The sequence below is a fragment of the Strix aluco genome, chromosome 25 (assembly GCF_031877795.1).
Source record: "Strix aluco isolate bStrAlu1 chromosome 25, bStrAlu1.hap1, whole genome shotgun sequence".
NCBI classification, from domain to species: domain Eukaryota; kingdom Metazoa; phylum Chordata; class Aves; order Strigiformes; family Strigidae; genus Strix; species Strix aluco.
In genome coordinates this window covers 6,449,243-6,472,330 of record NC_133955.1, presented here as the reverse complement: position 1 = coordinate 6,472,330, position 23,088 = coordinate 6,449,243, and the positions used below count along the sequence as shown (strand labels likewise).

Below are 23,088 nucleotides of genomic sequence, written 5' to 3'. Positions count from 1 at the left end.
ACATGACAGCCAATGTACCAAAGCTGTGCTTAGTTAACGATTTATAGAGTCAGAATAACAAAATGACAGACAATGTACCAAAGCTGTGCTTAGTTAACGATTTATAAAGTTAAAATGACAAAATGGTTTGCTGTTGTCGCAGCTCTGTGACCTGTGACACCCCTCTCCCCAGGTGGGGAGGACACCTCCCGGCAGAGCGACGGCGGGGAGAAGGACGTTCGGAGCCTTTCCTTCGCGCACCGCGCCCCGGGAGCAGGTAAAGCCCCGGGGAGCGCCCCGAGCCCAGCGCAGGGACCGGAGGGCGCGATGGCGGCCGCCCCGCCGCTCCATGTGGGCTCCGCCACACGTGACCCTGCGCGGGGGCGGGGCCTCCCCGCTCCCCCGCCGCTGCGTGGGCAGCGCGCCCCTTACGGAGGGGGCGGGGCCAGGCGTGACGCCACGCGCGCCTGGCCAATGGGAGCGCCGCGCGGCGCGCTGGGCAGGGCCACCATTGGCGGGCGGTGATGTCAGGGCGGTGCGGGGCAGCCCGCAGCGGGTCCGGCGCAGCGCGGAGCGGAGCGGGCAGCGGGCGGCTCCGCGGGTGCGCAGCGGTGAGATGCGCGGTGCGCCGGGAGGGCGCGCGGCGGTACCGCGGGGGGTCGGGGCCGCGGCGGGGGGCCGCGGCAGCGCCGTGCGGCAGGGAGGGGGCCGGCGGCCGCGGTAGCTCCGCTCCGCGCTGTGCCCGGGGTCGCTGTCCGCGCCGGCGGGGCTGGGCCTCGGCCGGGGCCGCTCCAGAGGTGGTGGCTTTTGGGGATACGCGGGTGCGGGCCGCCCGCTCCCCCCCCGCGCTCGCCCGGCAGCGCTTCCACCGCGCACGGGGCTCTGCGGCACACGGAGAGGGGACGGAGCCGCGGTTGTGCCCGGTGGCTCCGTGCGGGGCTTTGGCCTCCGGGCAGGATCCCGAAGGACCCTCCTGGGTTCTTGTTTCTGGGGTACGGGGAGCAGAAAGCGGCTCTTCCTCTCCCCCCCCCCCGCATGACGCAGCCCCCCTGAGGTACACGAAGGGTTGTGAAGGAAGGTTTAAAGAGTCAAGGGGTAGTACGGCTGGTGGCTGTACCTTCAGTGTATGTTGGGGGAAAATATTGTTGAATGAACGAGTTGTTACGCTGACTGCCACGAGACCCAATAGAATATTGGTTTTCCTCCCATGTATTTCAGGTGAAAGACAAGTTTTTGGAGAGTGACATTAAATCTAAGGCTGTCCAAATGCCAGCTCCCACCCTACAGCCTGTGCAGCTCAGTAAGTAACCTTAACGGAGAACTTGCTGTGACTTTAAATAAGAACTGTCGTTGCCTCATGCTGTAAGGTGAGAAATTCTTCTGGAAGACGAGGACGACAGTGACACTTGGAGCTTGCTGGTATTGCTGGCCGTTTTGGCAGAGAGCACGAAACAGGCTGAAACAGAGCAAAAGCCCGCAGGAACCTTCAGACTCAAATTCTGCAGAGGGATAGTGCCACTGGAGAAAGTGACAAAGCCCTGGTAGTAAGAAGAGCTTTTCTGGGTTTTATCATCCCTAAAAGCCAGTCCCTCTTGTATCTACTCTCTGCTGCCTCATCTCTTTAAGCTTCTGTCTTATTCAGTGGTCTTCATCTGGTTTTCTCTCTGCCTTGTGTGCCCCATCACAGCAGTGGTGCTGCTGGAAGAAGACCTGCAGAAAGATGCACTAAAGTGTCATACATCAAAGAAGAAAAGCTTGGATCCTGTCGTGGTGGCTGCTGTATCGCACAGCGCTGGAGAGGAAGAGAACCAGAGTGAATTTGCTGTAGTTCCCAATTCCAGCAGCGTTCCCTGCTAGCTCAGTGGTTGGTGTCCAACACTCCTGGACTTTGCTTGATGGGGATCTCTGCTGCAGGAGCAGTCTCTGCACTCAAAGGCAGGCGAGCGGGGATAGGAGAGGTCATCTCTAGATGCCGGAAAGGCCATTTTTGTAAGCTTTTGGCAGAAGATCTTTTCTGGAACAGCTGCTGGCTGTAGGCCCACCAAGCTAAGGGTCAGGATAGCCTCTCTGCAGCATGTCTTCCAAGCCAGAGCAGAAGGAGACCCACCAGGCCAATGGGGCTGTGCTGCCCATTGTGCCCATGGACTGCCTCACCAGTCCGGACCGGGGGCAAATGGTGGAGCCCTCGAATTTCCTGGGACCTGATGGTGACAGGGTAGAAGTGGTGGTGTTGGAGTCCCGTGCCAATGCTAAAGGGGTGCGAGAAGAAGACGCCTTGCTGGAAAATGGCAGCCAGAGCAATGAAAGTGATGACACCAGCACAGACCGAGGTCCTGAGCCATCCTCACCTCTCAAGGAGACCTCCTTTTCCATCGGGCTGCAAGTCCTCTTTCCGTTCCTCCTGGCAGGCTTTGGGACAGTTGCTGCTGGAATGGTGCTAGATGTTGTGCAGGTAAGATTGATACTTCCCTGGCACGGCTCTGGGCTCTGAATCTGGTCTCTGTAGACCATGGCTTGATCCCAAGTCAGGAGGGACTCGAATGCCAAGGCTAGTTCAGCAGATAGCAACTATGAGGGGAGGAGATCAGTTACCTCGTGTGCTGGCTGGGGTCAGGGGAGACGGGGGGAGACCTTGGTGATGTCTGGAGTGAGGGGAGAAGAGGCTGCGGGCACCCCTGCCCTCCAGCTGCCCTGCTCCAGCTCAGAGCAGGAGGGTGCAGCTGGCACACGTGCAGCCAGAGCATCTACCTGGGAACTGAGACTGCCCTGTGCATCACGGCTTGAAATAAAGCATTTCCCTGATGGTGGCTGTAGACATCCCAGTCGCTAGTTCCACAGGTCCTGTGTCACTTTTTCATCTTTGATGGTTGCTGCACTGTCCCAGCACGCCGGGCTCGTGCCAGCCGGGTTAATGATTCTCCTGTCGTGGTGTGTGCGGGAAGCTGCACGGTGGCTCGCTCTGAAGGTCAAAGGCTGCCTCAGCAGCCCCTACGCTGCCTCCTCTTGCTCTTGAAGTGGCCAGGGGCAACTGGGCTAATAGTGGTTCCTCCCAAGAGGTGTGTGGAGGTGATTCTTAGGAAAGGCCAGCCAGAGAGCTGGCTGTTACCTCTGGGTAAAAACTGATGTGTTACCAGATGTGATCTCTCATTAGGTCTCGTGGCAGGTGACACTGGGAACCCAGCAGCCGTGCAGCTTGTTTAGGCTTTTTTGTGGGAAACGTGCCTTCACAAAGCGTGGCTCCTGCGCCAGTCTCTCTAGCATGTGTTCTCCAAACGTGTGTCTCCAGCAGCACATCAGCTGCTTAACCTCTTCTCCTTTGCTCTGAAAGACAGGCAGCACAGAGTTGTCTTGATACCCAGCCCAAAACGGTGACTGAGGCACAAAGCTCGATCATCTGTGCAGTGTAGGTTTATGAAACTATTTGGATGGAGGAGGCAGCCATTTTGGAGCTGTGGTCAACCAAAAATGCTCTGCTTGAAGCTCCTCTGTTTGCTTAAGTGGGGTAAACAAGCCCTCGTAGTGTTGGCATAGAAAGACTCACATGTCAGTCACTTGTCTGTGTTGCTGGCAGTTACGATCATCTCCACCCGAGCTGTGTGCCAGTAGGGTAAATCAGGCTTTTTCTGTATTTGTGGGTGGTCAAGCAGACACTTCTCTTGCTTTCTTGCCCCTAATGGCTATTTCCCTGCATGCCTTTGCACGCTGGTCATCCTTACGGTTTCTCTTGGTGCAGCCTGTTGAGAGAGCTGTGAAGTGACTCAACAGGAAAGGCTGGCTACGCTAGACGAATCCGAGAGAGATTTACTGGAATAATTTTCTTAAGCAGAAAGACATTTCAAGCATGTTTCCCTTCACAAAGTCCCTGTAAACTCATCCATGGCTCTTCTGGCAGTTTCCCAGGGCCAGTGATTTGAACCCGACCTAAAGCCTTTCCTGGAGAAGGAACAGCCCTTCTGGCCACGGGGAGCGGGGCAGAGGTGCAATACTGCGGCAGAGTGCTGCGTTCTCCTGCTTTTTTTTTTTTTTTAATAGAAATAAAGCTTCATAATTCCTCTGTCCCACAGCAGCTCAGCATGTGGCTGTGCAGTTTGTCCTGCCAACTCTAACTCCCTTTAGCCTTGGGATTAAATGAGGTATCTGAATGCCATAGGGTGGAAAAGGGGGATGGGAAGCGTGCGGTCTCGGCTTGCTTGCCTGCAGAGTCTGGGGAGCTGATTTTGATAACTGGTTTCCCAGCGACTCAGAGCCTTGGATGAAAAGAGGAAAGCATGTGGAGTGGGTAACTGGTGCACTGGGGCGGACTGGAGTCCCATTGCTTTGGATGTAGCCGTGGTTTGCAGTGGTTGGAGGGCTCCATACACTCCATTTCCTCTGTTTTGGATAAACAGACTAATCAGCCAGCTGTAATTGGTCTCCCCACTGTGAAAACAAGCAGCCCTGGCCTCTGGCCGTGCTGGCCCATTAATGTATCCCTATGAATTTGCCTCTCAGGAGAAGAGTTGGCCTCTGCTCCCTTTGGGATTGGAGAGACCTCTGGGCCGGGTGACCTGTGAGCATACCAGCTGCTTTTTTGTGTGCAGTAGAGGACTACTGGCACAGTCCCTCTCCCAGCAGAGCCCCAATTGTTGTCTTCCAGACTTGTCTGTTCCCTGGAGATTCTTCAGATGGGATGGACAGTGTTCCGTATGGAGGAGGGAATCTGCTCGTTCTCCTGCCTGAGCACCTCTGGTGTTAACATCCCTCTGGGGCGGGTGGGGAGTGCCAGCCCTGGAGCTGGGGCTCTCCTGTTAAGGCCACTTGTTCCTTGGCATTTTGGAGGGAGGGTGCTGGCAGAAGGGCAGCGTGCGAAGCAGCCGCGTCAAGGCAGCCATAGCTCCAACCTGCAGCGCATCCCTCCCCTCCGAGCTGTCATGAATCACCATCCCGCTATAATCTGAGCGAAACCACGCTGTTACTCATAACTCGTGTAAGCCTTAACTTTGCACGTAGTGACTAAAAATGACAGCAGCTGAGTGGCAGCTGTTACCCTGGAAGTATCAGTTGTCTGCAGGTGCAAAGCTACTGAAAGGCGGCAAGCCTGGAGGAAACTGCAAAACACCACCAGGGGTTTGAAGTTTCTTCCAGAATCTGTGGCAGGTCGGGGTCTGATCTTCCCCCTCCAGTGCTGCACCGGAGAGACCAGCGTCTGGTGGCTCTGGTATCTGGGCAGATTTGTGTTCAAAGGGACCGCAGGCTTAGTAGAAAATGAAGCTGAAATAAATGAAACCTAGATTGCTTACAGTCTCCCTGCTCCCCCTCCCCAGAGGGCAGGGAGGAGGCGCTGGAGATGAAGTGCCTCTCCCTGTCATTCTCTTCCACAGCTCTGCTGAAAGCCAGCCGGGACCCCCCTTGCTCCCCAGTGCAGGGCGTTCCCCTTTGCACGGAGCAGACTGGACGATCTGGGAGAATCTTGTGTGCTGTGTTAGCCTCTGTCCTCGCTCTGAAAACAGCCTATTTCTGTGCTTGTCAGAGGGGCTGTTACAGGGGGGAAAGGGATTTTAACAGCTTCACGTCCTGAAGTTAAATTCATATTTCCTCTTCTCTTTCCCTTTTTTGTCTTCCCCAAACAGTCTGGCTCTGGTTCTTCCCTCGGAGCCACATTGTGGGCACACGGCTCTGTGGGAGCTTTCTTCTCTGCCGGAGCCAGGGAGGCCTTCGAGACGTACTGAATGCCCGTAGACCAGTGTTGTATAACATCTTATATTAAGAAAGTTGGCAGGAGCCCATGGGTCCTGCTCTTTGCAGTGAGCAAGCTGCTGATGTCTGCAGAAATCTCCTTGTTTTCCTTCCCTGAAGATGGTTTTTATTCCTTTCTCCAGGAACACCCCTGTCTTGCTCAGGGAGCTGCTCTCGTTACAGCAGCTTCGGGCACCAGCTTGCAGTGCAGCCTCCTTTAAAGGTTAATTTACAAAGCCAGGGTTGGGACAAGGTGAGGGAGGGCTGTGAACTTGTTCTAGCTATTGCCTGATCCTGCCTCTACTTCCACAGAAAGAGCCAGGAAACTTTTGCACAACACTTCCAGCCTGCGGTCTGACTAATGACGATGTTCCTTTCGTTAAGTGATTTTGGTGACACCCAGCGTGTCCTGGGAAGTGGGAGCGTGGTGCTTGTTAACTGAATTCTAGATAATGCCGAGGGAAGTTGTAGCAAAGGATTCACCGGTACAAGCAGCAGCAAAACAATCATAATGCTTGCCTAAAAATAGACCAAGGAGAGCCGAGCTTGCCTGTTCCTAGATGTGACCTTAAAGGAAGCACAGCCTGATGTGCTGTTGTGTCGGATGAAGTATTTCAGACTGATTCTCCCTCCTGCCCTGCTCAGCAGTGAGCACTGAACTCAAATATCCCCTGCTCGGAGAGTCGTGCCGAGCTGAACCCCTTCAGAGTGCCTCTGGCTGCTGTGGAAAGGTCTCCCAGGTCAGGTTCACTGGTGCAGGGTGGTTGGACCATGGTGGTTTCCTTAGGTACTGCCCGTCACAGCAACAGGGAAAGGACTGCTCATTGCACGAGGAGAGTCTGGAAACTGGGTATCCTCAGGAGCCTCGTCCTCCAGCAGAGAGGGGGTTGTGGCTGTGCCTCAAATAGCTGAGCAGCTTTCCTCTCTGCGCCTGGGAGCTGGAGAGTGTGGCTAGTTTGTCTTACAAGCTGTCAGAAACGTTAAGGGGATTTTTATTGACTGGAAAACAGTTTTTTCCCTTTGAGGAAAAACGGTCCCAGTTCATCCATCGCAAACACTTAACCTGCCAGGAGGCAGGTGCTCACAGTTTTCTCACAAATCGGTTTTTCAAGTGAGCGCGGCTCGGATGTGGTATTGCAAAGGACCTGGCAGGAAACTGGAATTTGTTGGCTTGGTGGTGAAGGCAAGCAACACAAAGGATGGAAAAATAAACAAAAATAACTGAAGTCCTTCCCCACAGGAAGGTATTGGTCATGCAGGTAGAGTGACTTGTATTAGCTGTAAGTTGTTGGCCAGTAGTTTTCCTTGTCCTGGAAAGAAATACGTGTCCTGCGGGCCAGTTAGCCTGATGGTCTGATAGTGCCGAGGAGAGCGCTGCGAGGGATGGAGCCCGTGGCAGGTAACGTTTGCAGGAAAAAAGCTGCGAGAGCCGGGACTGTTAACATGTTCAGCGCAGCAGCCAGCTGTTGAGAGTGCGATTCCAGCTGTGCTCAGTGTCCTTTAAGAGTGTGGCAGTCAGGCAATGTGGGAAGCAGGAGTTATTTTGGACACAATGCCTTCTTGCAAAACATTCACTAAAATAAAGAATCGGGCAATGAGGTTTGTGTAGCTTGCAGGGTTTTTTTTAAATGCGGTTGTGAGGTTTTTTAGGGTGGTTTTGTGTTTTCATGGAAGCCAGCTGCTCTCCTGTAAGACTGCTCACCCTGCAATTACTCTTCCTTTTCTCCTAAATAACCATGGCTGCCTCTTCTGCCTCACACCCAAGGGAGCTGACTTGGCTGTAGAGCCAGAGTAGTCAGTAAATCTGTTAGTGATGTAGGTGTCAGGGGAGGGAGGGCACACACCTCCTCGGGGAGGTAGGGTGGAACGGAGGCCACGGTGAGCTGCTTTTTGGAGCTGGCAGGATCAGGGAGCAGCAGTGCCTTGCTCCAGAATGTATCTGTAAGACACACACGTAGGGAATGGCTCTGAGCTGAGACTGACCGAATTTCAGTACTCAGTTCTGCCAAAAACTGGAAGTTTGGGGCAAAGTCTCTTCATCTTTTTCTATTTTGGCCTCTGTATGCATAAACATTTTGTCAGTGGTTAATCTTTGGGGGATTTTTAACTGAAAGCTGCAGGCTGAGATCCGGTTTTTAAGCTCAGCAGGAACGTGTGGTCACTGCTACACAAATGTCAAAAGCAGTAAAATTGCTGCAAAATTCAAAGTGTGGCACCAGAAGGGGAACAGGGTTGTCTCCTCAGGGCCGCACACGGGCAGTGCCAGGTGGCAAAAGCAGATGAGTAAGTGACGCTCAGTCCAAAGCCATGATTATTTTTTAATGGTCTGTCTTTGGTTTAATCTTGCAGCACTGGGATGTCTTCAAATATGTGACGGAGGTATTTATCTTAGTACCTGCATTACTGGGCCTGAAGGGGAACCTGGAGATGACTCTGGCGTCTCGCCTGTCGACAGCTGTGAGTATCCAGGGAGTGGAGGGAGGGAGCAGGATACTGCTTTGGGAAGGGGGGTGTGTGTGTGGTGGCTGGGCAGACAAAACTGTCCCAGCCAGTGACCCCAGAAACCAGAGCCTGGAGTTTAGCGTGCTGGGCAGGTGTGTTCATCCCACTGGACTGATCAGATTTGAAGGCTTAATAGTCCTTAAGCTTTGCTGACAGTTCACTTCCTAGTCGCGGCTGCTCGTGGGCCCTGAGGGCACGGTGCGTGAGCTGGCTGTGGCAGTTTAATGTCTGGAGTGCTCGGATCTAGTTTTCTTCATGAGGAAGCTGGGTGTGGGCGTGTTATCAAAGCAGGCTAAAACAAGCCAGGTTCAGGAAGGCTGGGTGATGAGAGAGCCTGGAGAGAGCTGTACAGCAAAGGCCAAAACGAAGGGGACCTTGCAGTGAGAGCGAGCAGGTGGATTGACAGCCTCTTGAAGTTGATGGAGAGGCATGGCTGGGCATTTCTCTTGCTAGAATTCAGTCCGATTCCTGTGAAACAGTGAGCTCCCTGTGAGAGATGGGGACAGGCTCTGTTAGCGCCTCAGAATACTGTGTTAGTCCAACTGTAAATGAATTGCTTTGTGTTTAAATGTTTCTATAACACAGCAGTCTGTCTCTGGAGCTGAGCAGCGCTGGAGAGAGACTGACATCCTCTCCTAACAGGGATAATAACACTCCTTCCTTCTGCAAAGCATCTTCTGCTTGAGCATGACAGCAAGCGACTGCCTGATGTTTCTGTGTTTCCCATGATGGGAGTACATACAGCTTTGAATCTTACATCTGCAAGGTGTTAGCTGCCTGCTGGCAGGCTTTTAACTCTGCTGTGCATTGCTGGAAGAGAGAGCCCTTGCAGCAAGCAGCCTGGTCTTGGCCTTGACAGTGCAGAGGAGCTGATGCACCTTGGCCCGAGGGAGGTGCTGGCTGAGATGTAGGGATGGAGGAGTCCCTGCCTGGGTGGTAGCAGCAGGCGTAGCTAGCAGCGAGCTGCTTCTCAACATGCTCCCTTCCTCTCAGCCTTTCCCTTACTGGTGGCTGCAGGAGAAAGCACAGGAGAGTGATGAAAAGGTCTCTCTATATCTGCTCTCCTGGGTCCTTTCTTGTTCCTCCATCTTGAGCAACAGGGTGATGCCAGCTGTGACTCTGCTCCTCAGTAGCTTCCCGTTGGCCCCTGTGGCCCCAGGTTTCTGGTGCATTCCTGGATGGCAGCAGAGCCAACGTTTTGAGCTGCTCATCCAGCCCATGTCACCGGCAGCCCCTCTTGTCCCTCATGCAGTAGCTCCCTGTGGGTACCCTAAAGGATGCTGTGCTCCTCTGCTGAACTGGTGGCACTTTGACATCGTAATCTGTGGAGTCTGAGGTGGTCCCTGCAGTCCCTGGGGAGCAGGAAGGCCACCAGCATTTCCCTGGACTAGCCCTTGGCTTGGCCTCTGCACCCCAGCCCCTGCCTGCCGATTCCTGCTGACTCGGGGGACCATCTCCTCCTTGGATTCAGCCCTTGCCCGTCGATCTCTGAAGGAGCAGGGTGCTGAGCTGCCTGGGGGGTGGCCGTGCCAGCATTACCTGGCAATAGCTGGGCTGTGCCTGCTCCCCCTCGGTGCTGGTCTCCTCTCCCCAGGTGCTGGGGGGAGGACAGAGCTGCTGGGAGGCTTCGCGCTGCCCTGGCCCAGCTGTGCTCGGGTGCCAGGGCTTGCGGGGACAGAGGCCGAGCGCTGCAGCTTGTGTTGCAGGCTGAGCTTTGTTTGCTCCTTCATTCTGGGAAACAAATCCCTTTGTTTTATTCCCTCTCTATTGTTTGGATCATGTCAGGATCCTTACTGTCCCAGACACGGGCCGTTCTCCCTCTTGACCTTGGCCAGCCTGCACTCTCTGAGCGTGGGCTGATCAGGGTGAGCGCTTGGCTCTCCTGGGACAAAGGCAGCACAGCACTTCTCCATCCTCTCCCTGTATGGGGCTGGCATGGAGCAACGTTGGGGCAGGCTTGGCAGAGAAACGAGACTGTGCAGAAAGTCACAGGAATGCAAAACTTTCCCCTATCTGCTCTGGTGGCTGCAGCAGCATCACCAGGGAACTGGTGCAGAGAGCACCCGTCCAGTTCTCCTGCCCGTCTGTGCCGAGCGGCGTTGGTGTCCTCGTGCCTCCTTCTGCCCCTCAGCTGACGACTGGGGGGTGGCATTAGCCTGGTGGGCCAACACCCAGGCTTTGTCCTCTGCTGTCCTTTGCCCTGGCAGGAGAGAAGGCTGTGCTGCCTCCACACGAATCCTCTAGCCTTGAGCTCTACCTCCTCGTATCTGTGCATAGTGGGGTAGGATGATCTCTTGGGTTTTCCTTTTTTTTTTCTTGCTCTCTTCCCTCAGCGTGGGGGACCCACGTGCAGGTGTGCGGAGGGAGCTCCCCCCTGCCTAGGGCTTCATGGCGTGAGTCTCGTGCTCTCTCCACAGGAAAGCAGCCTGGAGTGGTTTCTCAGACTGCGGGTTTCTAATTAGTGCTGCATTAAGGCACCTCAGAAATTCCTTTCACAATTAAGAAGCAAAACTCTCCCATTAGTTAAAGGATTAAACTCCTGTTGCCAGTGACTACAGCTAGGTTATGTTAATCCCAACCTAATTGCCATGTGGCTGGAATTTTAAGGTCAGGCTTCATATGGAGCTCAAATTCCCATGCTGGATGTGCTCAGTGCTACTCCAGTCAACTTTTTGTTGGTTTTCCCCCATTCCTTCCTCCTCGCCACTAAACTGACCCGAATAATTCACTCTAGAGATGGGCACATCTCAGTGCTGGTTGAAAAGAGCTGGCAGTTCTCTCAAACGCATGCAGTAAGGAGAGCAGAAGGATTATTGATCACTGACTTCTTGGGTTTTTTGGAGACCAGCAAGGAAATTGCTGCTGTATTGTTGTGCAGAAGTTTTGAGTTTGACGCTGGCAGCCAGTAACTCCAGCATCCATTTACTGCTTCAGACTGTTCGAGCCTCCCCCTTGTTTCCTCCTCGTGTTCATCAGTGTCTAATAACACAAGACTGGATGTAAGTTTATACCCTCTGCTCGTCCATTCTTCCAATTTCCCATAAAGACCCAGAAGGTGCTGGGGAAGAGCAGGACCCTGATGCTCTGCCATAACCAGCAACCTGCAGCGATTCTGCTGGGTTATTTTGGATCATCCACCAGGGAATTAAAGCAACTTTCCATCTCTCCTGGTTAGTCTGATTAGCATCTCCTGCAGTTGTAGCGGTGCCAGATGACCCGTGTGCCATGGCTGCTTCCCGCTACTCGCTAGGTCTCCACGTGGCATTAGCCTTGTTTACTCAGCTTTTAACTGAAACAGTAATTCTTGCTGCCAGCTTCCTCTGCCCACGTGATGCTACTCTGGCCTTGGTCCGTGTCGGAGCTGGGGCACGCAGCTGACCCGAGGGTCAGTGCCCCCCTATTTCCCTCCTGGCTGGCTGACCTGAGGGGCTGCATGACCCAACTGGGCCTGAGCCAGGCTTGGCTTAATCACCAGCGGAGTGAATTCAATGAGTAAATAAGCAGCGGTGCGTGACTCTGCGCGGGGACAAAGTATATCTTGTTGCTTTTGCAAGATTTTCATCAGACGTTCTATTGACGTCGATTCCCCTTTACACTCCCTTCAAAACCCCCTCTGTAGTGGGGCTGGCTCCGCTCCTGCCGCGGGGGAGAGTGTCAGCCCGTTCCCGCAGCTGGAAAGGAGAAGGTGCTGCAGCTGAAACTGGGAACAGCTTTGGTGTTCTGGAGTACGAGACCAGAGTTAACTTGGAAGTGGCACTGTATTTACACAGGGTGTATCTAGCCCGAGTGACAGTCACAGACTGAGGTGTTACCGCAGAGCTGCGCCCCAGCTGTACACACTACGTGCAAACACAGACGCAGGCGCCTTTTCTACTGAATTGCTCTCCTGTAAGAGCTAAGGACTTGAGGTCATTGTTCTCTCCTGCTCCTGGCACAAACTTGCGTAGCTGGGAGGCAGGAATTTGACTGTTAGCAAGTGCAAAATGCTGTCAGTCTTCAGTGACATTGCCATGTCCTCTTGCAGGCTAATATTGGCCAAATGGATACACCCAAAGAGCTCTGGAGGATGATAACAGGGAACATGGCTCTGATACAGGTAAGAAAAAGTGAAAGGAGCAGAAAGTGGAAATACTGGTAGTTGGTTCAAGCCCAACTATGACAAGTGTCAGAAGGTCTAAATGCCTGGGGTTTGCTATCGACTGTCAATATTGCATGTCTAATGGGGAGGCAAATGCCACTTTTTTTGTCCCACAGTCATCTCGCCATAATGGTTTGTCCTATAGGTTAAACTTAGTGTTTCCCCACTGGATGTTAATCCACCTGAAATGGTACCCTGGGTGGTGTTTCCCTCTTCCCTCACCCCGGGACCATTTTGCTCTCTAGTCCTCTTGGTGACTCTCTAGTTTTTATTTGCAGGTTCAGGCTACTGTGGTTGGCTTCCTGGCCTCGATCGCAGCAGTGGTATTCGGGTGGATCCCAGATGGGCACTTCAGCATTGACCATGCTGTCCTGCTTTGTGCCAGCAGCGTGGCTACTGCTTTTATTGCTTCCCTTGTTCTGGGTGAGAGACAGACCCTACACACCCTCCACGCACCTCTTCCTAAAATGCTGGGCTCCCCTTGGCTTCATCCTGTTTTCTTCCTCTTTTTTGCTCTAGGCATGATTATGATTGGGGTCATCATCGGATCCAGGAAGATGGGGATCAACCCTGATAATGTTGCCACACCGATTGCTGCCAGCCTGGGGGATCTCATCACCCTGGCTCTGCTTTCAGGAATCAGCTGGGGCTTGTACAAAGAGCTGGGTGAGGAGCGACAAAAGGGTTTTGCCTCTCCCTGGTCCTTCCACGTGCTGCTGCGTCTCCCTCTCATTTCACCCTCTTCCTTTACCCTTTCTGTTCTTGGGGTGTATAGGATGCCTGGCCTGGAAGCTACCTCAGTTAGTGAGACCTAGTCAGAACTGATAAGGGAAGGAAACGGACGTTCTTACTGCCTTGTAGCTGCAGACAGTCTTGGCAGTGATCTGCATACTTCCTTCTCACCAGGTAAAGTGGTAAGGGAGAGGTTGTCCCCTTCCGAGTGCCAGGGGCTTGACTGTGGCTAAAGCAGTGGGAGAAGGCAGCTTTGGATTTCATCTTTTGTACCGTCAGCACCAGCTGGGGATCCTCAGTGCAGAGCTGCAGCTGTAGACTCTAGACTTCCTCCTCCCTCCCCTCCACCTTCCTTCCCTGCAGCTGGGATGCAGGGGATGCGACTCAGCCAGGTTCAGCCAAAGGTGAAGCAGCACTGGGAGGTCTTGCCCAGGGAAGTGGGAATAAGCAGTTGAAATGGAAGAGATCTCACTTGGGTCTGTCGATAAAGCCCCTGTGAGGACACCAGGAGAAGGAAATACCATGTCCTGCAGAGCTGAGGCTGGGCTGGTCTAGTTTGCCTTCCCTTACTGGAGTTTGTGACTCCAGGGGTGACAGCAGTCTGTAAGGCAGACTTGAGCTCAGCTGAAGTAGCACCCCGCCCCACTGCAGCCGGATGTGGCCTTGCTATGTTGCTTCTGCTTATTTTTCCCCTCAGAGAGCAAAGCCTACGTGAATCCTTTGGTATGCGCCTTCTTCATAGCTCTGCTGCCCATCTGGATCATCATTGCCAAGAAGAACGCAGCGACTCGGGAGGTGCTGTACTCTGGCTGGGAGCCAGTCATTATCGCCATGGCAATTAGCAGGTAGGAGGGCGTGGAGGAGCTCCTCTCCCCCAGACACACATGATTCACCCTTGGCCCCAGCCCCTTCAGCCTCTTCGCCCTTGGTAGAATCCCAGAATCCTCTTGGTTGGAAATGACCTTGAAGATCCTCCAGTCCAACCATGAACCTCACCCTGACCATTCTAAACTCCACCAGATCCCTCAGCGCTGGCTCAACCCGACTCTTCAACCCCTCCAGGGATGGGGACTCCCCCCCTGCCCTGGGCAGCCCATTCCAACGCCCAACAGCCCCTTCTGCAAAGAAATCCTTCCTAAGAGCCAGTCTGACCCTGCCCTGGCGCAGCTTGAGGCCATTCCCTCTTGTCCTGGCGCTGGTTCCTTGGCTCAAGAGACTCATCCCCCCTCTCTGCACCCTCCTTTCAGGGAGTTGCAGAGGGCCATGAGGTCTCCCCTCAGCCTCCTCTTCTCCAGACTAAACCCCCCCAATTCCCTCAGCCGCTCCCCATCAGACCTGTGCTCCAGACCCTGCACCAGCTTCATTGCCACTAACACCTGGTAGATTCTGGAACAAGAGGGAACCAAACCTCTTCTGCATCCCCAGTCCAGACTGCCAGGAAACTGGAGGTCATTCTGTGTTTTCTAGACAAAGACATGGGGTTCTAGATACTGAGGCACAGGAGTGATTAAGCACCTTCCTGCTGGAATCCAGGGCCTCAGCAGTGTCCCAGCTGCTGCCCAGGGAGGCTCTGGCATGGCCACGGAGTAAACACAGATCCCGTTGGGCAGTCCTCTGCACAGGAGCCCTCTCTGCCCTCTGAAGGGCAGGATTCCTTTTGATGACTATGTTGCCGTAAACTACATCAGGGAGTGTGTAGTCTTTGATGGTTTTTAGCAGCAATGAGACAAGATCCTGCTCAAACTGTCTTCTGTTATCAAATATTGAGGCTTAAAATCACGTGCGACAGCCGCAGCCATAGGTGCACGTTAGCAGGTGTATGTATCACCCTTGGGTGTGCACAGTTCACCAGAGAGAACCCTCGGTGCTCCCTGTGAGTGTTTCCTAACGAGCTTTCAGCACTGACCTCTCTCCCTCTGCAGTGTTGGGGGTTTAATTTTGGACAGAACGGTCTCAGATCCAAACTTTGCTGGGATGGCTGTCTTCACACCGGTTATTAATGGTGAGTTCCTTTCCCCTGTGGTATTGCAGCTCTTGGAGACTCTTGGCAAACAGTGGAATTGTCCTGTGTGCCTTATTTCAGGCAGATTAAGGAGACTAATTCCCTTTTGATTGCCAGTGAGAGGCCGTGTTTTGACTCAAGCTTACAGCAGCGCGGCTCCCCCTGGTGCCAACCTTCCACGGGAGGGCGACTGGCCTGGGAGGCTGTTGCTTAAAAGACGCGTTTTCCAGGGGCCCAACAAAAACTGCCTTAATTTCCTGATTCCTCCTGGCTGGTGGAAGACCCCCATCTTCCAGGATATGTGTCTTGTGGCACCTGGTGACATAAAGCTTTGGATTTGCAACTCAGAGTCAGGAAATCTAGTTGCTTCTGGTATAAAGTTTTGACCTGCTTTCTGCCTAATGAACCAGAGAAACTTTATTACTTTTTGCAATATGTAGAGTTAATTCTGAGCCAGTGCATCTTGTGCTAGTGGGTTCCACAGTTTTCATTATGCTTCGTGCAAAAAATACTTTTAAACTTCCTGTATCTGTTTTGGTGGCTGACTCATCATTTTTTTGTTTCACATATTTCTTCCAATCAAAGCTGTGGTAATAGAATTGCATCTGTTTTACTAAGGGGCCTAAGGGGAAACCATAGAACAGTGTGCTTTGTCTCAGCCCTTTACATCCTGCAAAAGTGGAGTTCAGGTCAAAAATAGACTGTCCTACATTATTCCAGCACCTGGCAATTCCAGATCTGCTGGCTGTTGAAAATAGCTCTTTCTCTTCAAAGTGTTTGAAGAGAAAGACATCATCTTACTTCTCTCTCCTCCTCTGCAGGTGTGGGTGGCAACCTGGTGGCAGTGCAGGCCAGTCGCATCTCCACGTACCTGCACATGAGTGGGATGCCTGGAGAGAGCTCTGAAGCAGCCCCCCGCAAGTGCCCCAGCCCTTGCAGCACTTTCTTCAGCTCAGGTATGCGAGTCGGGTGTTGAAATATATCCACTTCTGCCAGAGGCAGTTGGTGCCATTGGCTGAATAAACTTGTCTGGGACAGTCCCTGGAGCCCTGTCGCAGGAAATGGTGGCTGAAGTCTGCTGGGAGGCAGCTGGCAGCTCGCGGATGTGCTGGTGCTCTGCCCTGGCCTGCCCTCTAGAGACGGTCAGACCTGGAGCAGAGCTGCAGTGTGACAGCACAGCTCTGCTGGAGGAGGAAAATGTGCTGTGCAAGTCCCATGCCCTGACTGTCTAATACTGTAAATCCTCCACCCTCTAAATCTTTTCCAGATGTGTCCAGGATACTGAAACCTGCCTCGAGGCTGCTCGAGTGTCGCAGCTCTGCTGGGCTTTTAGAGCTGCAGTTACAGAAAGCTTCTCACTTACAAAGGCATCCTAGCAGCTCTGTTATTTGTGGCAGTTGTGGGGCAGAGCACAGCCCAAACTCGCATTCCAGCACAGAGTGTGGGCAGAGGCTGTTACTCTCCAGACTTTCTAGAGAGGCTTGACAGCCTGCAGCCAGGTCCCGGCCTTCTGGGCCAAGGCTGTCCCTGAAGAGCAGGGAGGGGTGAGAGGTCTCCAGCGTGGTGGTGATCTGTTCAAAAACTGATCACCAGACAAGGTACAGACAGAGCTGTGAGGAAATTCAGTGTTCACAGTAAATTCCGGACAGCAATGTCAGAGGTGGGACGTGAGTCCTTTGGGCAGCTGAGGTCTGAGAACAGCTTTTGCTCTGGGGACAGAATTAAGCTCTCCTACTAGGCTTGGTACAAAGAGTCCTTGGGCATCCTGACAGTTGGGTCATCGCCCAGGGTGCTGCCTTCCAGCCTAAATCTGCTTCTGATTTGGCCGCCTAGTCCCCTGGAGCCCAGGGGGGCCGCAGAGTTGCTGTGTTCAAATCCATCGTAAGCCTGAACTCCATCTTTGTTTCCTTGCAGATGTGAATTCCCGCTCTGCTCGTGTGCTCTTTCTTCTGGTGGTGCCTGGACACTTGGTTTTTCTTTACACCATCAGCTCCATGCAAGGCGGACACACTACGCTCACCCTGATTTTCATCGTCTTCTACATGACGGCTGCACTTCTCCAGGTAAGCTGGAGCCCCCCCCCGGGCCGTGACCCCTCAGGTGGGAAGAAGGGGACGCTGCCGTGTCCTCTGCAGCGGGGCCCCGTTCAGCCACTCGAGCTGTAGTTACGTTGCTGAAGGCAGAGCGATACACCCTGTCCCTAAGTAAGAGATGTATGTGCTGGGGAGAGGTGTGCCAGGTAGATTGTATTTGTCAAATAAGCCGGTATCAAATTGAATAAACCCCTCTTTGTTGATACCTGTACACACACTTTTTCCTTCCTACCATTCTTGGCAAGTTTTGAATCTGTCTTTTGTCTCTTATAAGTCCTTCTGATAGCAGAAGCATTTACCTCGTGTGTGTTAATCTATCCTATAAGGTGCTTTAGCAATTTTAAAACTGCTGGTGAGCAAAACAGGATGTGACATTTGCAGGGCTCCTGTGCCTGGCGTGGCTTGTGCTGCCCTTGCCCTGCCTCCCCCTGCGGCCGCTCTCGCCGGGGCCGTGTGAGCCCACCCCAGCGGTGGCTGCTCTGAGGGTCCCGCGCAGACCAGGGTGTTCACGCTGCAGAAATCCAGCGGCTGCTCGCCTGGCTGCCTGCGTCGGAGGGCAGGAAAGTCACTCGGGTTTGGGAGGTTCCTGCTGAGCCCAGCCACGCTCCCCCTGCTCACCCCCTCCGCTTGTGGAAGCTGTGCCTGGTTTCGGTGTCCCCTAAAATCAACAACCGAAGCCGGCGTGAGGAAATGAGTCAGAGCGTCCATCAGAGGCGAGAGCAGAGCGCTGTCATCCAGGAGGCTAAATTTAGGTGGTGAACTCCTGCGGGGTGCTTGGGCCCTTGGCGGGGGCTTCCGCTCTGCCGTGCGCAGGCCGCAGCCTCGGGAGCCGCCGGAGCAGGAGCTGGCAGCCGCGGGGCCACTGTGGGCCGGCTGCCGCTGGCCTGAGCTCTGCTGCAGCCCGAGCGAGACCCTCCCAGCCCCGCAGACACCAGAGGCGTTAGCCACAGGCCTGTGGCCACTTCAAATCCTCATCCCAGACCTCAGGCTTGAGAGGATCCAAGGCAGATTTCTTGTGTCTGTAGATACTGATACGAGCCTCTCACAGCGTTGAAGCAGGCGGGGGAGAACGTCACACGGGTAGTTTCAGCTGCTGGGCTGTTGCTCTTTTATTTCTGGAAGCCGGGCGTTCTGTCCCAGCCCCAGCATCCTGCGTGCTTCCGAGCCCTCTCTTTGCCCCATATCTCTTCAAGCTTATTCCAATTAGATCTGAAAACCAAGATGCAAAATTTAGACGTTTGGGTTCTGGAGTTCTCCCTTCTAAGCCTAAATTTGATGGTGACATGTGAAGCTAAAGAAGGACAGGGCAGAGGCTCTTCAGGACAGGCTGTTGCTTAAACTGCAACAGGGGAGGTTCAGACTGGACATGAGGAAAAAATGTTTCCCAGAAAGAGTGGTCAGAGAGTGGAATAGGCTGCCCAGGGAGGGGGTGGAGTCACCACCCCTGGGGGTGTTTAAGGGCCGTTTGGATGAGCTGTTGGGGGATGTGGGGTAGGGGAGAACTTTGTAGAGTCGGGCTGATGGTTGGACTTGATGATCCCGAGGGTCTTTTCCAACCTGAATGATTCTGTGACACAGGGGATTTGGATGCCCAGGGGCCCACCAAAACTCTCCAGGTTCCTCTTTGTGCTGTCCCGGTTGCTTTGGGGATGCAGCCCCCACTAAATGCCTGGAACATGGCGCCCAGCAAGGTGGTTCTGACCCCCCACCAGCCCCACTCCTCGGGGTGGGATTTTGCCTCTCTGAGCCCGACCCGCCCAGCTGGAGTCACCCCAGCTGATGCTCCACGAAGACTGGGCTCGCCGAGGTCAGGATCAGTGGCTGATGTGGCTCTTTTCTTCCTGCCTCCCAGGTTCTCATTCTCCTGTACATTGCTGACTGGATGGTGCACTGGATGTGGGGCAGGGACCTCGATCCTGACAACTTCTCCATCCCATACTTGACAGCGCTGGGGGACCTCATTGGAACAGGTCTCCTCGCTCTCAGCTTTCACGTCCTCTGGCTCATCGGTGACCGGGACTCCGATGTGGGAGACTAGCTCTCCCTGCCGCCCCCCTTCTCACAGCTCTCCTCCTCCTCCTCCTTTCATTTTGTTGTTGTTTCTTCTCCTCCACCCTTGCTCTTCTTTGCTTCCTCCCCCACCCTGTCTCTCTTGAGACTTCATCTTTGATACTGGATTCTCATTATTTTCAATGGGAAATTTATGTGGTTTATATTTCAAGCCAAGTTTGTACAGAAAATAAATCTAGTTTTAGGAAGGACAAAAAAAAAGTGTAATGAGACAATCACCAAGTGCAATTTCATAGCAGTTATGTCTGAACCAAGGCTACAGTGAAGATACCGATCAGTCAGATCATGCAGGGAGCCCACCCTGTCCCTGTCACTAGAGGTGCAGGGCTGCTTTTTTCGCTTCATAAGCGTTTTAAAAACTGGAGGTGAGGTTCAGATTTATTTTACTGAACAGGCACCTTCTAGCAAAGTACAACCTCATGGAGGAGGGCATGGGGTAACTCCTGTCTTCTCTGCCCTGTCGCCCTCCACCCTTGTGTTCACCCTCTGAATCCCCCGCCCGTGCCGAGCACCCAAAGCACGCGAGTCTCTGGTAGAGGGATTAGCCGAGATGGTGAGGGAGGGTCCTCTGTGCCGAAACACCCATCCCTGTGTGCCCGCAAGGACAGTGAGTGATCTCGGGTTTGAGGGCTGCGGAGCCCTGAAATCTGGCTGTGAGCAGGCTGGTCTCTGCTGACAGATCTGGGCTCCTTTCGCCCACCCTCCAGCAGCATCTCAAACTTGTTCTGCCTCTCGCCGGGAGCCGGGTTCAGCTGCTGCTGCGTGCAGAGGGCAACGCTCTGCGCTCTGAGCAGGCCGTGAGCTCTCCCCATCCGTCCCTCTTCTCCCCTGCTGCTGGCCACTCTCTGCCGGAGGATGCGCTGCAGCCGGCGTGGCAGCTGCGTGCATGGAGGCTGCAGCCTCTGCTTTGTGCTGGTGTGGGCACAGCACTATTCTCATGGCAGCCTGCTCAGTTCAGTTCATTTTCCTTTCCTGGAGGGGTGGATGGAAAAATACATCCTGTCTTGTGCGCTAAGATTTTTCAGTTGCTGAGTGCTGCTGACGGGCCCATTGCAGCTGGGAAGAAGCCACCTAATACCTCGCCCAGCTGAGCCTGGGGCAGTCAAACTTGGGAGCGTTAGGTTCTTGGTGTCTCTTAGAAGAGGGAATCCATGTCCAGCCACTGGATTTCTCTGCGTAGGCACCAGCTGGAAAACAGCTCAGCAGGCGCAGTCGGATTTCCGAAGCCCTGGTTCTTGGTGCAGCTCTGTACGGGGCTGGAACCCGCTTGCCCTTGAGCAGGCCTGTAAAGCTGGTGTCAGGGTTAGAGCCCAGCTTGTGAGCGCTGGCCGAGCGCGGGGTTCCCCGCTCTGTTTCCCCTCTGCTTTTTGTGCGTTTCAGCTCGGTGATGGCTGGGGTGCCTTCTCATCCACTGCTAGTGCGTGCTGGCAGGGCTCTTGTGCAGTCTGCAGCGGCGTGATGACAGAAAGCCTGGTTGGGTGATTAAGGCGTTTGGAAACGATCTTCCTGAACGCTGTCAGCACTCAACGCTTTTTAGTTTTCCCATTTGGATATAAATCAGTTCAGTAAACTGAGTGCAGTTTGATGTAAGCAGGTCTTAGTGACTTGGAAACTTCACCCAGTTACCAAGTTTAAATGATGTGCTCAGGCAGACAGCGCCATTAAACAGGCTCTAATGCACCAGTATAAACTGAACACGTGAGCGTGCATGGGGGGAGAGCTCTTAACATCTGTCAAGCGTGGGGAAAATCCAGTATATCCCATGGAGCCTAATGTCAGCGCTGCACTGCGCACAGCTTGGGGAGCTGCCCGTGTCTTCCCAAACGCCGGGGGAATGCCCGCGGTGTTCGGGGTCAGGATGCAAGGTGCTGCTGCGCTGAAGGGACAGCGAGGCTCTCGGTTTAGCTGGCTGCACAGGCCTGGGGTGCTGCCGCTCTGCTCCTGCTCTGGACACTGCCTGTCCTACTTATTTGCAGCTCCAGAACACCACCTGAAAGCTGCTGGATTTGTGGTTGTCTGCTGCTCCTCTTGCTTTAAGTGTGTTCCTCACAGCAGAACATGACCGTCCTGGATTGATTGGCCTAATTTCCGCCTTTAGGTTAACTTCTGTATTTCTCAGACAAACCAATGCTTGTCTTCTCCTTCTGGCTTTCTGTCCCCACAACGTTGGGCAGCGCTGCTCGGCGGGCAGACGTGGTGCTGGGAACGCTGATCTTCATCTGAAATAAGGCCGGGCTGGGAGATCTGTCTGTTACTCTGCATGATGCTAGAACTGGCTGAGCTTTACAAAGCCCTGCCTAAGTGCAGACAGTTTTGCTTTTTGGGTGAGGAGCGATTCCTTAGGAACAGTTCCTGCCTCCCCCCAGAAAAGAGCTGAATGCCCCTCGTTGGGCCAAGTCAAGACCAAAGTTAGTCTGGGATGGGGCATTGTCCCAACCTAGAGATCTGGTGGCAGAGCTGGTCCTTACTCTGGAGACGAGTGTGTTGGAAAGGAAGGTCGGGATTAGGGAGTGGGAAACCCGTTCCAGAAAGCCACGGGAGCAGATGTATCCAAACCAAACGGCCGGCAGGCTCTTGGCTCTCGAGCTCTCTGGGGTTGCAGGAGGCTCCTCTCCCCCTTCAGGGGCTGCGAGCTGAGCGCTGCTGCTGCTGCCTGCGCTGTTCACGGCGCTCAGGGGGCAGAGACAGGACCTGGGCCCTGTCAGGCTGCTCCTCTCAGCCCCTCTGAAGAGCAGAGACATTATTTTTGAGATGGCTTTCCCCTTGCTGCCTCGCTAATGTAACGTCAGGCTTGCTTCCCCTTCCCGTCCCCCGCGGCAGCAGCTCTGAACTCGCGCTCTCCACCCTGGTGACGGGGCTTCTCGCAGATCTCGTTTGGCCAAAGCTCTGTTCAAAAACAGAACACAAAACCCTGCTGTACTGAAGTCTCAGCCCAGGGACTTCAGGAGTATTCTCTGCTGCTCACCTCATTTCTCTGCCTAACGTTGAGGAATAGATACGAGATTCCTTCCATTAACACTTAAGCTTTTATGTATATATATGAGAAACTCTCCTGGCCTTTTAGGTGTCACATCACTATTTAGTTCCCCGAGAAAAGATTCCCCAGGGGAAGAAGCTACCGCTCGTGTAAAATGAAGACCCAGAGGTGATTGAGAGCCGTCACGCTGCTGGGCTGGTGGTGTCCCTACATTTATAGAAGGTCTAAGGTGTGTGTGGGGAATAGGTCAGGGAAGAATCTAATTTAAAATTGAAGAATATTGATGGTCAAAAACTTTTCCCACCGGTTGCACTCAAATGCATGCCTACTATACAGCTGACTGCAAATGAAAAATACTGGTTTACTCTTTTTATTAAAGGAAAAAGACTGTCTTAATTATTTATAGTTCCTATAACTGAATTGACAGATGTCAACTTAACTGATAAATTATATTTGGTTAAATAAAGATGACATTTATTTATGTGGACTGTGGTGTCTTTCCTTCACACGCCTCTACTTGATTAAAGGTCTCTCTTCCACATTTTGCAGCTTATTTTAGTTTAGGCTGAAACTCCTTTGATACACAGTGGAATGAGAGTTAAGAAAATCAACTAAATTGCTGTTCCTGAAGCAAACGGGGCTCAGTATAAAGGGCAGATTTCTGGCTGGCTGGGGCTCTGCCCTTGCCTGGATCCCGGCAGGAACCGCAGGCGTTTGTCCTGGGCCACTGGCTGCGTGTGGGAGCCCAGCCCTGGCTGGGACGTGGCCTCTGCCTGCGCCGGTTGGTAAAGGTACGTGGGGCAGGAGGGTCCTGCACGCTCTCAGGGGCACACGAAGTCCGTAAATTTGCAGGAATTAGTGGCCGTGGAAGGACTTCCCC

General features: G+C 53.6%; 1 protein-coding gene across 1 annotated transcript; it reads left to right on the top strand.

The window, feature by feature from the left end:
* Positions 1 to 500: 500 nt before the first annotated feature.
* Positions 501 to 22,689, top strand: SLC41A1 (solute carrier family 41 member 1). The gene is made up of 11 exons (XM_074850160.1): positions 501 to 590; positions 1,198 to 2,431; positions 8,044 to 8,151; positions 12,221 to 12,292; positions 12,613 to 12,757; positions 12,854 to 13,000; positions 13,764 to 13,911; positions 14,989 to 15,068; positions 15,890 to 16,024; positions 16,983 to 17,131; positions 19,014 to 22,689. Exons 2-11 carry the CDS (start codon positions 2,054 to 2,056, stop codon positions 19,197 to 19,199), a joined length of 1,548 nt encoding a protein of 515 aa, XP_074706261.1. The 5' UTR covers positions 501 to 590; positions 1,198 to 2,053; the 3' UTR covers positions 19,200 to 22,689.
* Positions 22,690 to 23,088: the final 399 nt, after the last annotated feature.